Below are 24466 nucleotides of genomic sequence, written 5' to 3'. Positions count from 1 at the left end.
AATGGTAAAAGGCCTTTATTGCTCTAAGAGTTTACATGAAGCATCTCTGCCAAGTGTAACTTCTCCATGGATGAGGATAGGCACCATAAATGTAGTTACTAAATGTACCCAGTTGCCTAAAAGGTATTTAATATGACTCAAAACTTATTTGTTCCATGAAACGACAAGAAAAAAATATAAAGCACTCTTTATAATCAAATAAACTATAAATATGGCGATATTTGAACACCACTAGCAAAACAATAGTACTATCTATCAGTCAGTCATGAAGACACCTAGAACAAGAGATTTCCCATCAATTTCTCTACAAGTTGAAGTGTGCAAGTGACTCACTAAGCTGCTCCACAACCAAGCGTCTCTATGGCAGCACCACCGCCTTGCCTGTGTTTTCCCCGTGGAAAAGGCCAATGAAAGCTTTTGGCATGTTCTCAAATCCATGGAATTCAGTCTCCTTGTACTTCAGTTTTCCCTGAAAAAAAAAGTTTAGACTTGAAAAATATCAATATATGAATGTCTTCACTATCCATCATACACTAGCAGAATCCTGGGAAGCAGTTTAGTCTGTGTGGGGCTGTAGTTGGATCAGCCTACATATTTTCAGTAAACTCTGAAATTATGAAAAAACTAAAATAAAGACACAGCAATGTCAAATGCACTGTCTAGTCGAGAAAAGCTGCCTCACTCATAATATATATAAGAATTTTGCTGAGTCATACTATGAATGACACTGTCAGTTCCACAAGTGAATGCAATCTCCATCCTTACAATGGGAAAGACCAATGACGCTGAGCTAAAGAATGTCATAATGCTTGACTTAAAAACCAGCTTATTATAAGCCAAATCCCACAGATTATAATATTATGTCATATAAACCAAAGATCAGTGTGAGTGGTTACTCTGCTCAGATTTCTTATTCATATCTTTATTTTAAATTTTTATACTGTATATATATATATATATATATATATATATATATATATATATATATATATATATATATATATATATATATATATATATATATATATATATATATATATATATATATATATATATATATATATATATACCTACTATTCTTTTTTTTCCTATCCATTTACTTGTATATTAATTTCTAAATTATCTGAAGTTGCTGTTTGTTTATTTATTTATCCATTTATTTATTTACTTTTTTTTATTTATTTTATTTATTTATTTATTTATTTATTTTATTTTATTTTTCTTTTGCATGTGTGAGGTTTACATTTCAAAAACTACTAAACAAAAGTGTTTCCTTGTCTCACCCACCTGCAGTATCCACTCCTTCAGTTGGGTAAGGCCCTCCATCCAGCGGTCATTCCAGCGGTGCACAAGGAATCCCTCAACCCGTAGCTGCTGCTTTATCAAGAAGCCTTCCTTGAAAGCACCTGGAGGAAAACAAAATACAGAACTTTCTCTCTCTCTCTCTCTCTCTCTCTCTCTCTCTCTCTCTCTCTCTCTCTCTCTCTCTCTCTCTCTTTTCAATCTAGCATCTCTTTTGTCACATTGGTGTTATTTTTGATAGGGATAAAATGATTAATAATGCACAGGAGATAACAGGGTGGGAGCAACACTTACCATTGATGGCCACTGCCTCGTCTTTCTTCTCATTGTAGGTGGAGATTGCACCACACACTGACACTCTCCCGAAGTCAGCCATGTGTGGCAAGGCTTCTGCAGTGAACTTTCCACCAACCTGAATGGCACAAGCTGATGTAATAAGTTTGAAGCTTAATGATCCCACATTCACGACTTGTTTAAACTATAATTACTTAATAAAACCTCCTCTTTAACTTTTAATTTCACAACAGAGGCATATTACTAGTGCAAAAAAAAAAAATAATAATAATAATAATACTCAATCTCTGTTTTGTGGTGTAAGCTTTTGCGAGAAAAGTTTCAACTCACATTATCAAAGTAAACATTGATGCCGTTTGGTGCCATCTTGCTCAGTGCGTCGCTAATATTGGTGGTCTTATAATTAAAAACGTAGTCTGCACCAAGCTCCTTAACCCAGGCCACTTTCTCATCAGAACCAGCAAAGGCAATCACTGTGCATCCTGAAAAATTGCCATACAATAAAACTTAGTTCAGCAAAGATTCCCAACTGGAATAACAACACGCTGGCTTGGAAATCTTTAGGAGGTTTTGGGCTGAACATTCACACTAAATTCTAAGTGTCCTCCTCTATTCTGATGTTACCCACTGCTACTTTTGTCTTGTATGGTTAAGCCTTCTAATTGGGTTTACTCTAAGATAATGTAAATGTTATCTTGATTCTAGTCTTAATTCTTTATTTGGACTCCTATAAGAAATTTCCAACAGTGACTTGCAACATCAGCAGGGTAGGAAGCAAAATGAATGCAATGTGACAGATAGCTACAAGAGTAAATCTGTAACAATTTAAGTGAATAAGAAAGCTATTTGTATTACAAGATGGATAATTTGTTTACTGAGCACCAGTGTATCGGAAGAGTGTCAAGGTTTCATAGTTTGCATAATCTATATTTTTCATTTTGGCAATCTTTTCATTCTTTACTCAGTCCTGACATCTGTTATTTTCACAATATTACCTTTGATCTTGGCAATCTGCACCACAGCACTGCCCACAGCACCAGCAGCCCCATTCACCAGCACTGTTTCTCCTGCCTTGGGATTACAGATGTCAAGCAGCCCAAAATATGCAGTGTTTCTGAGAAAGGTCAGTGTCTTATTTGAGAAAAATTTTGCATTTTTCATAATTAATCTAACTTTCAGTAAAACAAATAGGTATAATGGACTACGTCTGAAACTAATACTTCAAATTGTCAGTCTATTCTAAGCTTATCACTCCATCAAATACACTCAGCTTTTCTGAACATTGTAAATTATAAGATTAGTTTCCAAAAGTGCCATAAGTCTAATGATGTGTAATAGCAAAGATTTTGCCTTTATAACTCAGTGTGCTTTTCTTGATGAGAAGTCACAAAATGTAGAGGTAACACATCAGTCACGCTATCCCAAATGAATGATGTTCACAAGTACATATACGTAATATAGAGATGAACACTGACACTTACCTGAGCTTTACCAAGTGTTGCTGGAAGATAACTTTGCATTTGCATGCATTGTTAGTGCAATGCATGCAATCAATCTTCCAAGCTTGTTTAAAGCAGTGTTTTTATAATAATAATGGTGAATAATCTTGCAACCAAAATGCCAATCTTATCTTGTCTGTGATTTGTAAGACAATTAACCAATACATACTCTTAGACAACTCAACCTACCCTGGCATGCCCAGAATGCCAATTCCCAGACTTTTTGGAAGATTGCCCATTTCTGGCATAGGCTTTATGGTGAACTGGTTCTCTTTGATGTATTGAGCTGTGAGCAGGGAGTGGGTGCGCCAGCCCTCGTAGTGAACCAAGTGAGTGCCCACGGGCCACTCAGGATTCTTGCTCTCAATGACTCTGTAGAAGGAAGCCAATGATGAGTGACTTTCTCTGTCTGGTATGTACATAAACTAACTCTATCTATTACACATCAAAATCAATTGTACTCAGGATATTTTACTTCTACACTTCTATCAATGTACAATAACTGAAATGTGTAATATTTTGAAGTTCCAACTGTATCATTTGAATGTAAAGAAAGCAGAGTACATAAGTACATGTCTTACTTGGCGACTTGTGATCCAAACATGGGCGCATTGAGAGGGATAATTCTTGAGCGGTACCTCATGTATGGGTCCACACTCAGGGCCACAGCTTCCACTAGCACATCTGTGGAATAAAAAGTGCGTCACAGCAAACTGGAAAATGTTCACGAGATAAATTAAAGTACATCTTAGGCAATTTCTGAAGTTTGATTGCAGATTATCTTAAGGCAGCTTATGACACTCTACCAAGCACTTCTGTCATTTAGCAATTGTTGTGACCTGTTAGCCTACCCAAAGACACAGAAGATGCAAGGCACAGAATCAACTGGGAAGACTTGTACATGGTGCCAACCCATGACTACGTCCTCTGTTGAGAAAATTGTGAAAGAAGCCTACCTAATTAGCTAAAAAGTTGGGGTTTGTATGAATTATGGGGCTGATAAAAGAAAACCATTAAAGACAAAGATCAATGTGAAGGAATCATGATGTGCCTGAAAGGAAAGCAGTGATCAGAACGGAGGCAGGAAGAGAATACAATGCATCGCATCCTACCTTGCATTAGCCAGTAGTCCTTCTCTGACTCACCTTGACTCACCCATTGCTTCATCCATCACCACACACTCCCCTTAACACATTCATCACCACCCACACTCGCCATCACACACTTCCTGCTACTATCATCACCACACTACCACACCCATGTCTCTCACTTTGCTTCTCTCTACACATCTATTACTTTGTACACTCCTCTTCCTGCTGTTTTTTCTTACTGTTATGTACTACTATACTCTGTCTCATATGAATTGGTGAAGCTTACTCCTCATATATGGTGGTGAGGGGAAGGGCATAACTAGCTACACACTGCATGTTGGTGATCGACTGAAGATATCTACCAGCTGGTGATTGGTAGACAAAATCCAAGAGGCTTGATTTTAACCCTTATACTGCCACTTGGTGTGTGTGTGTGTGTGTGTGTGTGTAAGTTGTGGAGGGGTGATGGATGGTGTGAGGGGAGAGGGGTTGCCAGACAGGGAAGACAAAATATAAGTGTATGTGTGTAATTCACCACGGTCACCTCCTGGTCACCCAGCCAGTCTTTCCCATTACGGAGCGAGCTCAGAGTTCATAGACCGATCTTCGGGTAGGACTGAGACCACAACACACTCCACACACCAGGAAAGCGAGGCCACAACCCCTCGAGTTACATCCCGTACCTATTTACTGCTAGGTTAACAGGGGCTGTGTGTGTGTGTGTGTGTGTGTGTGTATATATATATATATATATATATATATATATATATATATATATATATATATATATATATATATATATATATATATATATATATATATATATATATATATATATATATATATATATATATATATATATATATATATATATATATATATATATATATATATATATATATATATATATATATATATATATATATATATATATATATATATATATATATATATATATATATATATATATATATATATATATATATATATATATATATATATATATATATATATATATATATATATATATATATATATATATATATATATATATATATATATATATATATATATATATATATATATATATATATATATATATATATATATATATATATATATATATATATATATATATATATATATATATATATATATATATATATATATATATATATATATATATATATATATATATATATATATATATATATATATATATATATATATATATATATATATATATATATATATATATATATATATATATATATATATATATATATATATATATATATATATATATATATATATATATATATATCCACAATATACCCACAAGCAGAACAATCCACTCCGCCCTATCATCTCGCAGATCCCAACGCCCACCTACAACATAGCTAAACGCCTCAACCAGATCCTGACACCATACGTCCCCAACACCTACTGCATCAACTCATCCACTGATTTCCTCGAGATTCTCCGCGATGCTCCACCACAAGCAAACTCCATCATCGCCTCCCTTGACGTGGAGAGCCTTTTCACCAACGTCCCCGTCGACAAAACTATTAGCTTCATCCTCAACCGTGTATACCACAGCAGCGACACCACACCACTGGACATGCCGGAGAAACACCTCAAGTCCCTGCTAGAACTCTGCACTAAAGAAGCCCCCCTTCATCTCTCCAGACGGCAAGATGTACCAACAAATCGATGGAGTCGCCATGGGTAGCCCACTCGGCGTACTTTTCTCAAATTTCTTCATGGGCACCATCGAATCAGCACTCCTCACCACCGATCGTCCCTCCATATACTGCCGCTACGTGGATGATATTTTCATACGAGTCAGGAATCTACAAGAGCTTCAAAACCTCCGCCAACGTTTCATCAACGCCACTGGACTCAACTTCACCTATGAAGAGTCAAGCAATGGACGCCTCCCCTTCCTGGACATCCTGGTCACTGCCAGCAACTATGGCTTCAAAACAACAGTCTTCACCAAACCCACCAACCAAGGACTCTGCCTCAACGGGGACAGCGAATGCCCTAAACGCTACCTAACATCTACCATCAGCGCATACGTGAGGCGAGCCCTCACGCACTGTTCTACATGGGCAGAAACACACCAAGAACTAGAGAGTCACCCAAGTCCTTGTCAACAACGGATACTCAAACACTCACGTATCCCAAACCATAAAGAATTACTTAGATAGATGGCACAACCAGCAAGACACACCGAGGGAAGAAGAAAAGATCAAACTATATTACCGAGGATACATGTCCACCGACTACAGAACAGAAGAGAAAGTTATGAAGGACATCATATACAAGAATGTTACACCTACCGACGAAAATACCAGAATCACCCTCACCATCTACTACAAATCAAGAAAAACAAGCCAACTCCTACTCCGCAACCGACCTGCTGACTACAAGACGCCCTTGCAAGAGGATCATGTCATCTACCAACACACCTGCAACAGCAAGGAATGTGGACCTTGCTCATACATTGGGATGACACGAACCACACTTTCAAGACGTCTGACATGTCACCTTAGCAGTGGAGCAATCAAGCAACACTACAATGGAAGAAATCACAACCAAATCATTCGCCAGAACCTTGTGGACAATACCGTCATCCTAGACAGAAAACGACCCCCGAAGACTATATATATATATATATATATATATATATATATATATATATATATATATATATATATATATATATATATATATATATATATATATATATATATTTTTTTTTTTTTTTTTTTTTTTTTTTTTGGAGGGGTAAGGGAAGAATTCGTCCTGGGTGAGAGAATCGAGGGATTAGCAGTAACACCATTCAATAGGACAGCCAGTCTCCGGTAGTGTTATCGAGTCATCAAAACAATGTCAAACACCAGAACACCACCATCCAACGGGGAGAGTTCGGAGAACCCGGGGTCTGTTAGGCCCCCACACACGAAGCGATTTTAGAAGGGCGACTTGAGAAACGCGACTCCAAAGTCAATGCAAGTCTATTGGAGCCTTCAGACGTGGTCGCGACTCGCTGGGTTGGAAGCGCGACTCGAGATATCCCTTGGTGAAGCGCGATTCCCGAGCGACTCGAGTAACATATGTTACTATGAAGCCCCACATACGAGGCGACAGCTTCCCGCGATTTCATCACTACTTGCATCTCATTGGCTGGTCGGGGTGAGATTAGAGCCAATGAGCTGTCAAGCAGAGTTTTCCTCCACGTGGAGTCCGAGCGCGGGGCAGCTGGGAGGGGGAGTGCGGGTAACTGGTAACATCCAGCTTGGAGGAGTGCATCACAACCACGCATAGCAAGATGTGACCAGGGATCTGCTGACCGCTTTGATACCGAATTATTAATAGATGAAATAGAAATAGCTTCCCGCGTCATTGGTGGGTGTTATGGCCAATGAGAGGGCAGTCCACGTGGATACAGTAGCGGGGATGGGGAGTATGGCGGGGGAGGGGGTATGCTGTCGCTACACCAGTCGCTGTGTGTGGGGTCAACCCAGAATCGCGCTTCTCAAGTCGCTCTTCTAAAATCGCTTTGTGGGTGGGGGCCTAAGCTCCACCGTGAGAGAGGGCCTCTTGCGTCTTGTGATCCTGAACAGAGTACATGTATACACTACTACTACTGCTACTACTACTATTACTACTACTACTCACCTCCCTCTTTACACGGTGGCAGTTGCTCCTCCACCAAGGCGAAGTCATCTACACGGGGAGTTCCCTCTGGCCGCCTCACCAGATTCCACACCTTGGCCACCACCATGTTGCCGCACCCCTGGAAGCATGTGGTCCGTATTCAGAAATCCTTATTTCACTCACCAAGACTATTTTCAAAGACCACAGTGATGGTTAGCCGGATTTTCAAGAATATTTCTCCCTTTCATAATATAGAAATATTGGAAATATGTCACAAAATCATAAAAAAAATAACACCCTTCCAAACTACGTATATTCATTTAAACCCTTTTGAAATTAGTGAGGTAGAAGTGTTTCACAATAGTGTCTTCAGCTCAACATTGTCAGGCATGAGTAATATCCGTGCACGGACATTGGTTACGGATGTTTTCTTGTAACATTTTAACTGGAAGGATCGCGCTTTTGTTAATACTGAGACCACTGTTCTAAAACGTTTGGATGGACATAAAGGAGAAGAGAATACTTAACTAATTTCATCTTCCCTAAGTTACAGAAGAGCTGATTCAAGACTAGTACAAAATATAAGCTTTTTAAAGATGTTGATGATATTGGGAAGGTTACCTTTAATTCGACTATCAATAAAAGGATTAACTCAATCGCCACAAACTAGGTTTTAAAACTGTATTGGAACTGCCATTACTTCACTCTTTACTCCACTCTGTCATACGAGAGAGAGAGAGAGAGAGAGAGAGAGAGAGAGAGAGAGAGAGAGAGAGAGAGAGAGAGAGAACGGAGGGAGGCATGAACAAGAAAAACTAGAACAAGAAGTATACACTTGAAATTTAACGCAAACTTAATTCTTCCTTTGAGGGAGTTGATTGCAAAAATCTGCATCCATGCAGATTATGGAGAAGAAAGCAATATAAAGTATACTCCTTTTACCTACAAGCAACAGAGTAAGAAGCAATTGACTGTCGTTGTGCAGCACATTGCAACAGAGCAGTTGATGGACTGACTGACAGGGAAGTCACGTCCTGCGACTTCAGGGCTCTCATAAGACTACAGTAGCATTAGGTCAACACAGGGGCACATGAGTACAATACATCTCTTGGTCTTTGTAGACTATAGAGAGCACGGTACCCATATATTTGAGTTCAGGTCTTCCGTGTGTGGTGTGTGTGTGTGTGTGATGAGTTACTTATCGTCTATACAGTAAATAAACCAAGTTCGTAAAGCTGAGTAGTCGGGTCCTCATGTGTGTTTATCTTGCAGAAGTACAGAATGCTCGTTAAACTGTCATTGCTAGTATCATTAAACCATCCTTGATAATATATAAAAGAAAGACTTCCATTACAGTCAATAAAAAGCCGCAATGTTTGTGAATGAGGTCCCGCAGTAAGACGAGTCGGAAATCTTATAAATGTGCCATCGAGAGTCAAGTTCAACGTATGCAGCTCGAGAGATTGCTATGTGACAGTGACTTAGATAACCTTGATTAATGCTATAAGATAACGGACCTGGCAAGCGTCTGTGAGTTGATCATCGTTACAGACTGTATGTCACGTAGACACAAAGAAAAGGGGTAGCAGCTTTAACCAGCCTCTGCATCCTTGTGTGTAATGAGAGGGTGAATGTTGATTTTCTGTCTTTTGGCACCAGGTATTCATGCAGCTCTTGTCTCCGCTTCATAAAGCGCCCGTGTGTGTGTGTGTGTGTGTGTGTGTTGTTTTGCAAACAAAGGTATAGTTTCTAGAATATGCAATGTTGTGTGTGTGTGTGTGTGGGTGGGTGGGCAATAATAATCATGATTTACGGTTTATTGGTGTTGGCGGTCAGAGTGTGTGTGTGTGTGTGTGTGTGTGTGTGTGTGTGTGTGTGTGTGAGAGAGAGAGAGAGAGAGAGATCTGATATTCCATCGTTACCGTGAGAGGGGCGAGTTCCGTCATGATAAGCTCCTTGCAACCAAAGCCACTGTATTAGACTTTTCCACTCCAAGTAAGAATGAACAAATTTTGATTACCAGCGTCCACTTAGATGTAGTTTTGAATCAACGTGTGCCAGGTTTGATGCCCGGTACAGGCCTACCACTGCTTGTACTCGTATGACTGGGGATGCTTCGCTCACTACCAACAACATGGGTGGAAACTTAAATTGGCAACGACCGTGCCTTAAATTGGTATTCTGAATCGCTTGCGCCTCTCATCAAGACTAAATCAGTTGGGCCAAAGCTGTGTTTTCCTGTCGTTAGTGCACAATTATTTTTTAACGTAAGAACAAAGGAAAATAAGGAAATCTGCAAGAACCCGTCGTATTAAACCTAGCTGTTTCAGCAAGAACGTTCATTATAGAATCATCTTAACATCCTTGAAAGCCTCCAAAACTTACATTTGAGCCTGACAATGTTTTATGGATATTGCCCTTGATATGATAAGTGAACTTTATCAAACGACTGTTGATAGCGCTCTCACATCTTCCTCCGCCGCATGGTGTGGCTGGAGGAAAGACATGACATGAAGAGAAGAGGCGATAGAAACACTTGAATTCCAGGAACAGTCCATCGAGGTTAGGAGAAAACATCCGGCGAGAAGGGGAGCTCTGCTGGCTCGTGTTAAAACAGGAAGCTGAATCAGAACAAATATACGGCTGTGGGAGAGTGGTGGCTCTTGCCTGTATCCTCAGGAAGTTTGTAAACGTTTGAGTTGTTTGTCAGTTCGCCTCAGTTATGATGGTCACGCACTGTTGTTTATTATGATACGATTTTGTGAATTCATGTCTCCCCCAATTGACGATTTGCAAGATTGGGGCTTTGTAAGTTTATATGTATCCTCCATTAGATTATTTGGATTTAGTGAGTTAATAGTAGCCCTCCATTAGATGTTTTGGCCAGTATCCTTTCTCCATTAGACGATTTTATAATGTCCACTATAGACAATGAGGCGTTCATTGCATGAGCATTTAGACTTTATCATGCTGCTTTCCCTGTTTACTTGGTAAGGTGTAATTAGGGGAAGAAAGCTCATGATTTTTGGGGCTATCCTGCAACTGAGACAATAAGGCCCTAAAAACAGCGTAACGTGGTGTGTGCCTTCCAACCAGTGCTGACCTACCACTGAGAAATGCTTTTGCACTGCAGTGGACTTGTATGAGCTGATGGAGACTGTAATCCACTGATCGGACATAAGAAGATAGTAACTCAGAGTGAGATAGATAGCACGGTGCTCTATCATTACGGCACGATGCTTACGTCACCGAACACTTCACACTGACAGATGAGCATTTTGATCTCTCAGCTTACATTAGCAAATGGAGAACTTAGCGTATATTACATGTCTACTTAAGCACTCTAATGTATTCTAATCTTATCACGAAATGTTCAGAGGATTCGTTAACCTGACATCCTCTTGATATAGTGCGATACACCCAGCGGCTAAGGTAGATAAACAGTACTCTTAAGTCTTGACGTTACGTAATCTAATGCTCTTTTCTCTTCTTGTATCTTTCTATTATATCATCACTTCTAGATTACTTTTTTTCTTTGCATTTGCTGTTTGTACTTTCATTATATAATTGTTTTAAGTATATTAACATAATTTTTCTTTGCGTAGTTGTTATATATTTTACTTTTAGATCAATGATGATTTTTTCTGTCTTTGATTATAGTAACATCTTTTGTCATTGACATTTGATTTTCTCTTTTTGTCGTTTTTTTTTTTTTTTTACCTATCAATATTCCATAAGTTTACAGGTGAGTGAAGATGTGGCACATTAATATGGAGACATGACACATAGTGACATACACAATGGTACTCATCATTTATTGCGCTTCTAGTGCTTATTTTCCTGTTGAGTGTTACTGAATCAGTGGCAGGGAGATCTATCCGTGTAATAAGCTTCTCACGTCAAGTCGTGGTCTTATCATAATATAAGTGTGATGCAATTTGTTTTCCTGAACTTATCGTGTTACTTCATTTCAAAAGCCTCTCACAACAGTCTGTTGCTACAATGTCTGATACGTGATGGAATTTGTTTCCCTACATTGGTAATTTTAATTGATAATTTGAAGCCTTGCGTGACTCACTAAAACTGATCGAGGTCATGGAAGCACGCCGTATCAATTTGACAGTCGAAATACTCGTAATCTACTCGATCGTTACTGTGTGAAAAATATGTAAGCATCGGTTGCTCAATATTTTAATATTAGAGCTAACCAAATGATAAAAAAAAAAAAACATACTCCTTATTAGCAATATGGTTATAAGTGGTCATTCTTGTCTTGGTTAAACGCGTAAATGCCTAAAGGTCGAGGCAAATGGCTGCAATCCAGGAAGAAAAAAAAAATGTAGTTGTGTTAACCTTTCCAACATCATCCATCGCACTTTGTTAACAAGAACCGCCCCATTGCAACCCCTCCAAGCTAACCTCTCCAAGCGCGCGCTACATGCCTCCCACGACCACGAAGGACTCCTCATAATGCGAGATGCAACACTTGACCTGATTATATACCCCATACTTAAGGGCCGCTAGGTAAGAGACAAGAACATAAGGAGATTGCCTGTATGTCTCTTGTCCTTACGGGAATGAATTAGCTCGCTCAGTTGTGACTTGAACGCGATAACAGTGAAGAGAAGTTATTCTCAAAGATATATAAGTATACCTCACCTTCCGCATTTATATCCTTCAGCATCATAAAATTATTCTAATAGGATCACGACAGGTTGCACAGTTATCAAGTTATCCACTATTTCAGCCAAATAGAAAAGCTAATGAATTTTTCTTCGTCGTCTTCAAAACTCCATTGAAATTATACGATCTATATGACATGATCTTTTAAGCATATATTAAATAATTGAAAATTCAGTGTGAGGAGCGTCATTCTTACATTTGATGACTATGTAAGTCAGGTGTTTCAGTTAGCAAATAAGTTTCCAACAACACGGCAAGCGTAAGAGAAAAACAAGACAGGCAGACTTACGTGGATGAGCTTGAAAGAGACTTCCTGAAAAGAACACTACTCCCAACGACGTGCTGGTATATTAGTAAGGCTGTGACTCGGCGTCGGCGAGCACACAGTACCACATCCGCCAAGGCCGGGCTGCCAGGCAGTCCGGTCGCGTTGCAACACATCGCCACGCACCCAGACACCATCACGTACCATGGTACTGTACCCTGTGTTGCTGATGTGTCATGTGTCAATGAAATATGGATGGTGCCAAGGGGAACAAAGCATCACAAGTGACATGTAGAGGGGGATCGTTCTTTGCTATGACATGAAAAGAAAATGTCATCACTCATCATGACCGAACGTTATCAGACAAATTTTGACAGGGCCTTCACCTTTCTCTTGTCAGTGAGAGGAGAGCGTAGGGACGGAACTCGAGCCCGGTGGGAGGAGATGGGAGGAGGGAAGGCGGCGATAACACTAGTCATTGTGAGAACACTATCCATGATATGGTTAGTTCACACGAGAACTCTGGCTGGTACGCTTCCTTCCGTGAATTCCTGGGTGAGCGTCTTGTAAGCAAATGATATCACCATAAATAAAGAATTATAATGTCCTAACATTGCGCCATGCATATTTTTGAGAACATTATGAACAGAGAAGAAGATAAGGAGAACAGCATGGAAGCGTGAGCCCCACACATGGCAGCTATCTTTCCTATGATGTCAGCTCAAAACACATGCAAGAGCGATAAAATTATTATGAAAATTGTACAGTTGTGTCTCACTTGTTTTCATAAATCAACGAACATATGCTCAGTCATTACTCCTTGGACGCTCCCTGAAACTCACGTACTTAATGAATGATCTCGCACAGTCGGCGATGGAGATTGTGATGGTTAATTTTATTTCGATTCCAATGTGAAGACGTAATACAACGAATTAACTGGTTTAATTTCCTCTTCATATTGAAAAAAATAACAAGAATTTCTCAGATCTTGATTTTTTTTCACCTTGGTTCAACATGATAATAGGATTCTGCACTTCCTTTGCAACTTCGCATAGTTGCTGTCCACCAAAATCAGTAAACATTAATTAGTGCACTTCATGTGATAATCGATTCACGGTTATACTCTGTCTCTTGACCCTTTTAGTCTTGACAGTAACAAAGAATCAAACGATGGCCATTGTCCTCGTGAATCTTCTAAACTGCAAAGTTTAATGTTAGATTAATCTTGTAGCAGATTTAAGAAAAACATAGAAAGTAATAGTAACGAGCTTTCCAAGTAAAAACATTTTTGTTATAAGAAAATTTAATTCTCACGCTCTTAAATAAGAATGACGAAAGCAACCATTTGTAGCGTGAAAGCTTGAATGTAAAGGAAAAGACCTAACCCAAAAACCAAAGCAACTTTGCAGAACTCAAATTACCTTGTATAGGACATGTGTGAAATGCAAAATATTGAATGTTGATATGTTTTCTCATATGTTAATGGAAACTGCATGCACACACACACACACACACACACACACACACACACACATATATATATATATATATATATATATATATATATATATATATATATATATATATATATATATATATATATATATATATATATATATATATATATATATATATATATATCCCTGCCATAACAAGGATCATATGCGTGCCATACCTTGGACAAGAAACTACTACTAAACAATGATAGTTTACGATTTACGCGCATGTACGTGTCCATCAAGACCTCACAGCTCCTCAAGAGATTCTGACATCATGGGGGACTTGCTTACATGTTGTCAGCTCAGTCACAGTAGTCAGCGCAGGTGTTGGCAAGGAAGCATGGTTGGTGACACTATTCGGCAGCATATCCCACGTACCCTACTAATTGCTGTAATTGGCTTTTAATTGGCCTCGCACAAAGATACCTTATATATATCGATTATAGGTTTAACAGATTCGGACTATTACTCAGTGGGATGCAACTTTGCAAGTGTGTGTGTGTGTGTGTGTGTGTGTGTATATATATATATATATATATATATATATATATATATATATATATATATATATATATATATATATATATATATATATATATATATATATATATATACCTACCGATAGTTGTATATTACAGGGTTCGAGCGGGACTCCTATAGTGATTTTCCTTAAATTCATGCACACTTTCTGCTGTTACAATCTCTTCACTTAGGCCTTTCCAGATGTCCACCGCCCTATGTGAAAAACTAAACTTTTTAATGTTCTTCAAACTTTGACTTTTCATGATCTTAGTGTCCACTTGATCGTCTGTCTCCATCTTCTGTCAGTGTAATTCACCACCTCGGTCGCCTGCTGATCACCCAGCCAGTCTTCCCCATTACGGAGCGTGTGTGTGTGTGTGTGTGTGAACATCTATAAACTAGACCGTATTATAATAATTTCATGCTTATTCATGTGGACAGGTGGTAATTTGGTAAATGCTTATGCCACAGCGTCACGGTGTGCGGTGTACTCGAAGCCCCCGAGTAAACAGACTTAACACTCCTCGTGCAAACACGAAGAGTCTCGTCATGCTAGCTATCCAGGTTGGTTAGAGTCATGCAATGATTGTGAATATTTCATTGTTCCCTTTGACCTTGGACAGGATGATTTATCCGAGCATGTACGGATCTAGAATTGCATCATCTCAGAAATCATACCAGTCATGACCATATGAATTTCTTGCATTTCTCCGCCAACAAACCCTGGTCGATCCTCAAGCCACCCTAGCTCCCGATATGGTGCATGGTCATGGCTATTGGCAAGGAAATGACCTCTACCCTCTCCCTCTGATGTTGATTTTGCTAACAAACGAGGAAGCAGTAGCCGACCTTGTGGCGTCACTCACAAAAAATGTTAAATTAAATATGGCATTGACAATTCTCGTCATGAGGAGTAAAAGGACACCATAGGAGCTGTCAGAAGCTTGATCTACGCCTTTGATATATTATAGACAATTATACCCTTTATAAACACTCGTTCGTTCTCCCTCTTCCCCTTTCCGCCCAGCCACATTCTCTGCCACTAGCTGCCAGCGAGAATTAAGAGACTGGCAAAGATGATTATTTAGACCTCCTGAAGCTGCCTGTTAAAATTTCAGAAAACCTAAAAATTTGACGTTGAGAAATCATGTCACTTTACAAGACAAAATTAATATCATTATCGTTGTCATCACTTTCATGGTAAAGTTACAGTTACACACAGTCACTTACACCCACAACACCGGCCACGGAGATGGTCCGCAGCTTGCTGTCTTCCCTAAAATGTGCGGCAAATGCTCATAAACTAATCAGCCAGCGAGGAATTCACCAGTCACACATGTAAGCCTGGGGAGTCACGTTGAGTGATAGCTGAATTCATGTGGTGACACTGAACATGAAGACGGTGCGAGGGTGAAGTAATCCTGGTGGTCGTGTCATTAAAACCTGTGTACGAGACAGTCTGAGGTAGAATGTACGAGGCGAAGATGATATTAGAATAACAGTAAAACTGTGTTGTTCTTGTCACAGGATTAGGGTGGGTCAGATTTGGGTGCCTATATACTTTCAGGCAGTAACAGTAGTGTGAGGAATGTGTCTTGACAATTTAGGGTGAAATAATATTAATAGAACGATTTCATTTGAAAGGAAGAGTGCTAAGGGTGGTGGGCTGTTTGGCTATCAACATAGTTTCACTGTGTTGTGTGACAGTTTGGGGAGAAGAGTGTACACCTGACAGGGTTAATACATAAATAATATTTATATTTTCATCTGAGGGTTAGGTTAAATTAGGATTGATGTAGCTACATAAATTCGTTCAATTAATTAATTCCACGCCATCATTCCTTTCATTGTATAGGTAGTGAATTGAGAAACGCTGCTAGTCAGTATATTGTGAACAGTTTGGCAATTGTTCTAGAAAGTACATGAACAAGGTACAAGAAACAACAGAGAGAGAGAGAGAGAGAGAGAGAGAGAGGTGCTCACACTAGTAGGAGAAAAACACAGTGCGTAAAGGTAAAAATAAGGTCAGCCAATCTTGTTAGATGAGCTAACCATGATGTAGGCTATCATTTTTCCTCTAGTATTCATTACAACACATACTGTGATTTCCATCTAATTGATTAAGATTATTTTAAAATATTTATTTTGATTAATATATACATTAAGATTACATGTTGCTGTACATTCAAAGTGAGAATTACAAGACAAGACATCTGATGAAATAATGACATGCAATAGAAGAATATGAGAGATAAGATAATGGATCAATCCATTTGTAACAAGGCTGCAGAGCACCCTGCTTCTCAGTGCTGAGAAGGCTCCTGGCAAACCAGATGTCGCATCACCCCAGGGCTTCCTCATGTAGACAGTAGATGCTGGGCACAATAGTTCCTTGCTCACATCTTGAAGGAGTTGCCACACTACAACACCCATAATATGTAGCCCGACATTGAGGGCGGTAATTAAAAGCATGAAAAACTAATTGCAGTGTATCATATTTGAAAATTGTGGCAATTTTGAAAACTTCCCAAAAAATTTCATGTCCTAAATGAAAAATATGTGAGCACAAATTTGTTTAGTATATCTTAGAGAAGCAAATGTTAAAAGAAAAATAAAGCATGAAATCTGGTTACAGTTTACCTTATTTGAAAATTGTCATAATTCAAAAAATTTGCCAAAAAAAAATGATAAAACCTAAATGAAAAATGTGTGACCACAGATTTGGTGAGTGAAGTTCCTCTATTGTCATATGTGAGTGACATCCAATATTACATGGGAAGTGTAGTGCATTGTTTTGTAGCTTCTGGAGCTGACTGATGGCACTCCTGCTCAGGGCTTGAGTAGGGATTGGAGGGTACACGAGTGCCGGTATCACTAGGGCCTTCACATGACAGAGCTTGAGCCATTCTTCCAGGTCTTGGAAGTGATAGAGAGTGGCTAGTGTAGAGCATGCTTGTGCTGCTTTCACCATTCTATGTCCTGTGTAACCCCTGCTGGTGATTCAGAGACCTAGCAGAGTTGCCTGTAAGGAAAGTGATATGTGGCTGTTTAGAGAGTGTACAAGACAGGTTAGGGTATAGACTAGTGTAAATTTGTTAACTAGTATGCTGACTTGTATATTCTTTCTCAATTTGTATAACAACAAACCATAAAATACAGATGTAGTCTTATCTGACTTTATGTTTGCAGGGTGTCCTAAGTGATGGTGAATTACTAGAACTAACATTATGAACTAGCTCATTTATTGATTTGCATATTATATTCTTTCTCTTGCTTTACAACTACAGTCCTAAACAACAGTCTTACCTGCTGTGGTGCTTTCAGGGCATCTTCCCATGTGACTGTGAATGGTCTGAACCTGCGATATGAAGTGGCAGGTTCAGGCAGCAAGGTGGGCCTCTGTCTTCCTGGAGCACTGGGTGAGTCCACTTTTAGATCCCTGATCCATAATGATGTGTTGTTGCTCAACTGTGGATACTTTACACCAGTTCTGTTTCTTTGAGACAGCATTGGCAGTTCTGTTTCCTTGAGACAGCATGGACAGTTTTGTTTCCTTGGAACGGCATGGACCGTTCTGTTTCCTTAGGACAGCATGGACAGTTCTATTTCCGTGGCACAGCTTTAGCAGTTGTGTTTCATTGGGACAGCATAGACAGTTCTGTTTCCTTGGCACTGCATAGGCAATTCTGTTTCCTTGACACAGCATGGGAATTCACTTTATTATTATTATTATTATTATGAGGTCAATGAAGGCGACCCACTGGAAAGCATAACTGCATAAACCCAAAGGCCCAGTGGGCGGCACCTCACCGATAAGTGAAAGGAAGTAACAGGAATGAACAACAGAATAGGAAGATTGGTAGAGATCTAAGAGGTAGTGAGTTCAGAGAGAAGAAAGGTATTCACACGTTTTTTAAATGCTTCAATGTTACTAGAATTAACAAACTCGTTGGGAATTGTATTCCAGAGTCTAGCAGATACTGGGATAAAACACCGGGAAAATTGTGAAGTATTACATCGATTCACAGACAAGGAACGGTCATTCATGATCAAGGATTGTCTTGTAGCACGTGCTGGTAGTGAAGGGGCAGGCAAATGACAATGCAACGGGTGGTTGGAATTAGACATGATTTTGAAGAAATAGGACAATGATCCAACCAAACGACGATGCCGAAGATTAATCTCAAGATTAGGAAGAAGAAATTTAATCTGGTTGAATGCTCTATCTAAAAGCTTTAAGTGAGACTCTGCTGCAGAGATCCACACAGAGTGACAATATTCAAAATGAGGCAGTATGAAAGAGTAAAAGCAATTTCTTACAATATCATCAGAGGAATATATCCGCCTACATTTGCGTAACAAACCAACTTTACATGAGACTGATGATGCAAGTGAACGCAAGTGCAACTCAAAAGTAAGTTTGGGATCAAGGGTGACTCCGAGTAACTTCAGAGACGAACAATTAGGAATAGGTACTTCGTTGACAACAATATCAGGGTGAACTGGGAAAGGTGTCCTTGATCTGCTAATAACCATACTATGGGATTTACTCGGGTTCAGTTTCATACCCCACCGATCACACCATGACAGAATCCTTGAAACATCTTGAGTGAGTACATTAGCGACTCTCTGCCTATCCTGTGGGGAAGGAATTGTCGCATATATAGTGGTGTCATCAGCATAAGCAACCATATTAGATTCAATCCCACACCACATGTCAGATGTATAAATAATAAAAAGAAGAGGTCCCAGAACACTTCCCTGCGGAACACCGGATACAACTGGACTAAAAGAACTAAGGCAGCCATCAACAGTCACACGCTGCCTTCGACTCGTTAGGAACTCTGACAGAACTTGATGGACGCGGCCACCAATACCAATAGATCTAACTTTCGATAAAAGGGCTCTATGATTAACACGATCAAATGCAGAACTAAAATCAAGTGAAATTACTCTAGATTCATGACCAGCATCAAGGGCAGCTTGCATGTCGTGCGTTATGCAAACGAGAGCATCAGAAGTACTGAGACCTTTTCTAAAACCAAACTGACTAGATGGCAACAAATTATTAATATCTAAAAAACGATTGAGACGCTTGGCCAGCAGGCGCTCAAAAATCTTAGATAACACCGGGGTTATGGAAATGGGTCTATAGTCACCGGGGTGAATGGAGGATGAAGATCCCTTTGGAATAGGGGTAACATTTGCAGTACGCCAGCATACCGGAAAAGAACCCTTACGAAAAAGAGCTCTAAAAATAACTGCCAATTTTGGAGCGAGAGGAGAAGCAATCTTTTTGTAAAAAAGAGGCAGAAAACCCAAAGGATCACAACCCCCGAATGAGTCTAACTCATTAAGATATCTTAAGATTTCGGAGGACTTAAAGGCAATGGAGTGTAATTTAATGTCCTGGGGACAAGACGGCAGATCAAACTCTTCATCACTTTGTTTCGAGTTAAAACGGAAGCTAAAAGATTGGCTTTGTCCTTAGAATTATGGCAGATTGAACCGTCAGTACATGACAGAGGAGGTAAACTTGAGTCCACACCAAAGAGTGATTGCTTTAAAGCTGACCACCATGAGTGTGGTTGGGAGGTGCCAATCAGAACATTTTTAAGGTGTTCATTGTACTCATCCTGTGCGCTAGAATATGTACGTTGGGCAAATAAACGCAGACGAACGTAATTTTCCCATGATTCAGGTGAACGCAGTCGGGACCATTCACAATAAGCAACCTGTCAATATCAAATGCTGCTCATTCATTGTTTAATGGCAAATATTTAGTTATAACATGTATGACAGCCAACATGATAAAGGCTGCATAGTATGGTTGTAGTGGTAGGATCCTGACCTTCCACCATCCACCATTCAGGACCCACACTGGAATCACTTGATGAGAGAGGAAGGATTTTTTAGGGTGTTGAGATGTAGTCTTTGCCAAAGCCTTTGAAGAGCAGAGGCATCCCCACACTGACTCTCTTAACCTTGACTCTTCTCCACCTACCACTTGGTATGTAGGAAACAGAATGCAGTATAGTTTTTTTTCATGTATCACTTCACTCATTTATTTCTCAGTGAGGCTGTAGGATGGCAGGTGATGAAGAAATAACATGTTTAGGTCATTAGTTTTAGACAGAGATAAAAAATTTATGTATGCTAGTATACATACCTGTGAAATCTACCTCTGTTGATCTTTTTGTATTTGTGTATATAAGTATAACTTCAACTCATTAAGAATATATTTTTCATCTTATTTTAGGTTCCATCAAATCCGATTTTGGACCACAGCTAAGTTCCCTTGCTGGGGAGGAGCTGACCCTGGTGTGCTGGGACCCCCCAGGCTATGGGCAAAGTCGCCCTCCACCACGCAAGTTCTCCAATGACTTTCTGAGACAGGATAGCACAATTGCAGCCCAAATGATGAAAGTTTGTTGTCGTATTTCTTTGCATTAGTTTTTCCTTATTAGATTCTTATTCATGGAAACTTTTTTGTAATGGCATTATCTGTTGTTAGAAATTAAAGTCACCCATGAAACTTTTTTTCAGCATATCTTAGAAAATGTTCATAAAATTAGAAAATAAAACACAAGTACTTTGGGTGACGGCTTTCAGTAAAGGAAGCTGAGGCAGCTAATTTGAGAGATAAGTAAAAGTGTGAATTATGTCCCTGTAGCTGTTTAATCCCTTCAATGTTGTGTTGTAGTGGTGTTAAATTACTGCCACAACCATTAGTCAGACAGTTCAGTTCATAGGAAGGAGGCCAGACAAATTGGTTGAGAGTTCCAGCATTCATGTAAAAAGGAATAAATGAATGAAATTACTCATACATTCTCATAATCATGTATAGTATGTGTATATGACAGATGAATTAGGTGCAAGAGAAGTGACTTTCAGTAAGATCAGAGGACAGAGTACAAGGTGGTATCAAAAAGTTTTGAGAGTGATTCCCTATAGCATGTCAACAGTTTGTAGCATGGGGATGTGTGTGCAATGGGGCTGAGTAGTAGTAGTCATCAAAGAGTCTGCAGATTGATGTCATTCTGTAAATCTTGATAGTTATGCCATAGGAGATTTTTTTACCTAATGCATCAGCACAAGACAACTTTCCATGAGCTTTGCTGAAAATATGGAAACTTTTTTATACCATGTGATCTTTACATGGGAATTAATGGGCTAGAGGGAGTACTTTTTGGGATTCCTCCTATCTCAAAGCCCACCCACTAGGAAACCGTTGCCCCAAGTGAGGAAACTCAACCTACACTTGGACCATGGACAGGATTTGAACTCGTGCACTTGGAGACCCCGCGGACCACAAAGCATGCATGGTTCCACTGTACCACAGCGGCATTGTCCAGATAAGATTGGAGATCCATTGAAGGCATTGTCATTGTCTGTGTCATATAGAGCAATACAGGTTGTCCTCATGTCTGATTTAAACATGCACACATTGCTGTTACGATTGTTGTCGTCGTGGTACAGTGGAACCATGCATGTTTTGAGGTCCAAAGGATTTCCAAGCACACGGGTTCGAATACTGTCTATGGTCGGAGTGTAGGTTGGGCTTCCTCATTAGGGGCAATGATTTCCTAGTGGGTGGGCGCTGAGATAGGAGGTACCCCAAAAAGTACCACCTTTAGCCCATAAATTCCCATGAAAAGCCCCATGTAAGGATGAGACTGCTCCGTAGGCTCCATGTAACTGCTTTCCCATCTCAAAGAGAAGGTTGAAAGGGTGCACCTTTGACACTGGAATTGATAATGTGCTAATCTTAGGTGTTAGATACACTTCAAAATACAACTCTCAGAGTATACTTCAGTAGTGGCAATGAGACAGAAAGTGTGCATCACTACTCAGAGAGAATTTTGAAGGATATTGTACCCAAACTTCTTGTATGTAGGTCTACTTGCAAAAGATTTTGTTGAGAGAATTAAAACATGAAAGAAGAAAATGTTACGACAGAACAAACAAAAAAGTCTATTGTGCAAGTTTTTAAGATAAAATTTAAATACTATGAATAAATAGAAAAAATGGTTGTTTTATTGTTAGGTGAAATATATTTTTTTCTTGATTAATGCATTTTTTTGTTTTCAGCATTTGAAAGGGTAAAAGATTGTATATGTGATGTAGTGACCATTCATTTTCAGATATTGGGTTATGACAAGTATGCTTTGCTGGGCTGGAGTGATGGTGGAATCACTGCCCTGATGATGGCTGCTGCATTCCCTCAGCAAGTGTCAGAGTTGGTGGTGTGGGGAGCCAATGCTTACCTCACAGAGAAAGATATTGGCTTATATAATAGTAAGTCATTTTATTCCATTATTATTTATGTGATAGACAGCCACTGTTCTTCTAAATCTATTAATAGTGAAGTTCTTCAGGGTTCTGTCCTGTCACCTACTCTCTTTCTATTATTCATTAATGACCTTCTTAACCAAACTTCTTGCCCTATCCACTCCTACGCTGATAATACCCCTGCATCTTTCCACGTCCTTTCAGAGACAACCAACCTTTCAGGAAGTCATCAGATCATGCAGGGATGCCACAGAATGCCTGACTTCCAATCTTTCCAAGATTTCCAATTGGGGCAAAGAAAATCTAGTAGTTTTCAATGCCTCAAAAACTCAATTCCTCCATCTATCAACTTGACACAACCTTCCAGACAACTATCCCTTCTTCTTCAATGACACTCAACTGTCTCCCTCTTCCACAATGAATTCTTAACCAAACTTCTTGCCCTATCCACTCCTACGCTGATAATACCCCTGCATCTTTCCACGTCCTTTCAGAGACAACCAACCTTTCAGGAAGTCATCAGATCATGCAGGGATGCCACAGAACGCCTAACTTCCAATCTTTCTAAGATTTCCAATTGGGGCAAAGAAAATCTAGTAGTTTTCAATGCCTCAAAAACTCAATTCCTCCATCTATCAACTTGACACAACCTTCCAGACAACTATCCCCTCTTCTTCAATGACACTCAACTGTCTCCCTCTTCCACAATGAATATCCTCAGTCTGTCCTTTACTCATAATCTTAACTTGAAACTTCACATCTCATCTCTTGCTAAAACAGCTTCTATGAAGTTAGGCATTCTGAGGTGTCTCCGCCAGTTTTTCTCACCCCTCCAACTGCTTACTCTGTATAAGGGCCTTATCCGACCGTGTATGGAGTACTCTTTGCATGTTTGGGGTGGTTCCAGTCACACAGTTTTACTAGATAGGATGGAATCAAAAGTTTTTTGTCTCATCAACTCCCCTCCTCTGACTAACTGTCTTTTGCCTCTTTCTCACCACCGAAATGTTGCATCTCTTTCTATCTTTTATCGCTATTTTCATGCTAACTGTTCTACTGATCTTGCTAACTGCATGCCTCCCCTCCTCCTGCGGCCTCGCTGCACAAGGCTTTCTTCTTTCTCTCATCCCTATTCTGTCCAACCTTTTAATGCTAGAGTTAACCAGTACTCTCAATCATTCATACCTTTCACTGGAAACTCTGGAACTCCCTCTCTGCATCTGTATTTCCAAATTCGTACGACTTAATTCTTTTAAGAGGGAGGTATCGAGGCATTTGCTCCCTAATTTTGGCTGATGCTTTTCCACTTTTTAGAGAGCCAGCACTCAAGTAGGCTTTTTTTAATTTTTTTTA

The 24466-nt window shown here is 39.4% G+C and overlaps 2 protein-coding genes across 3 annotated transcripts in view; one reads left to right on the top strand and one right to left on the bottom strand.

The window, feature by feature from the left end:
• On the bottom strand, positions 1-12982 carry LOC123498581 (prostaglandin reductase 1-like). The gene is made up of 9 exons (XM_045245835.1): positions 12825-12982; positions 7874-7991; positions 3677-3779; positions 3285-3467; positions 2592-2710; positions 1927-2078; positions 1597-1714; positions 1288-1406; positions 1-469 (listed from the first exon to the last, which is right to left on the bottom strand). The coding sequence occupies exons 2-9, from the start codon at positions 7977-7979 to the stop codon at positions 359-361; spliced, it is 1011 nt and encodes a 336-aa protein (XP_045101770.1). The 5' UTR covers positions 7980-7991; positions 12825-12982; the 3' UTR covers positions 1-358.
• A 2334-nt stretch (positions 12983-15316) lies between these two features.
• Positions 15317-24466, top strand: part of LOC123498995 (valacyclovir hydrolase-like) — a 37839-nt gene continuing 28689 nt past the window's right edge. Inside the window, exons 1-4 of one of the 2 annotated variants that reach the window (XM_045246638.1) lie at positions 15317-16159; positions 18146-18240; positions 21081-21247; positions 22966-23119. In XM_045246638.1, the coding sequence (XP_045102573.1) occupies positions 16074-16159; positions 18146-18240; positions 21081-21247; positions 22966-23119 (502 nt within the window). In that variant the 5' untranslated portion in view covers positions 15317-16073. Of the gene's footprint in view, positions 16160-17354; positions 17381-18145; positions 18241-21080; positions 21248-22965; positions 23120-24466 lie in introns of those variants that run through there. The other variant, XM_045246639.1, reaches the window with a different exon arrangement.

The sequence above is a fragment of the Portunus trituberculatus genome, chromosome 48 (genome assembly GCF_017591435.1).
Source record: "Portunus trituberculatus isolate SZX2019 chromosome 48, ASM1759143v1, whole genome shotgun sequence".
Lineage (NCBI taxonomy): Eukaryota > Metazoa > Arthropoda > Malacostraca > Decapoda > Portunidae > Portunus > Portunus trituberculatus.
The sequence above is the reverse complement of the archived record's forward strand: the minus strand, read 5'-3'. Positions and strand labels throughout refer to the sequence as shown.

Bases quoted from the DNA above. Each gene is read 5' to 3' on its own strand.
- LOC123498581 (XM_045245835.1), bottom strand. From the start codon at position 7,979: ATGGTGGTGGCCAAGGTGTGGAATCTGGTGAGGCGGCCAGAGGGAACT. The intron at 3,780-7,873 runs GTGAGTAGTAGT...TTTATTCCACAG, and splicing joins GCCACCGTGTAAAGAGGGAG to ATGTGCTAGTGGAAGCTGTG. The intron at 2,079-2,591 runs GTAATATTGTGA...GCAATTTTTCAG, and splicing joins GCAGATTGCCAAGATCAAAG to GATGCACAGTGATTGCCTTT.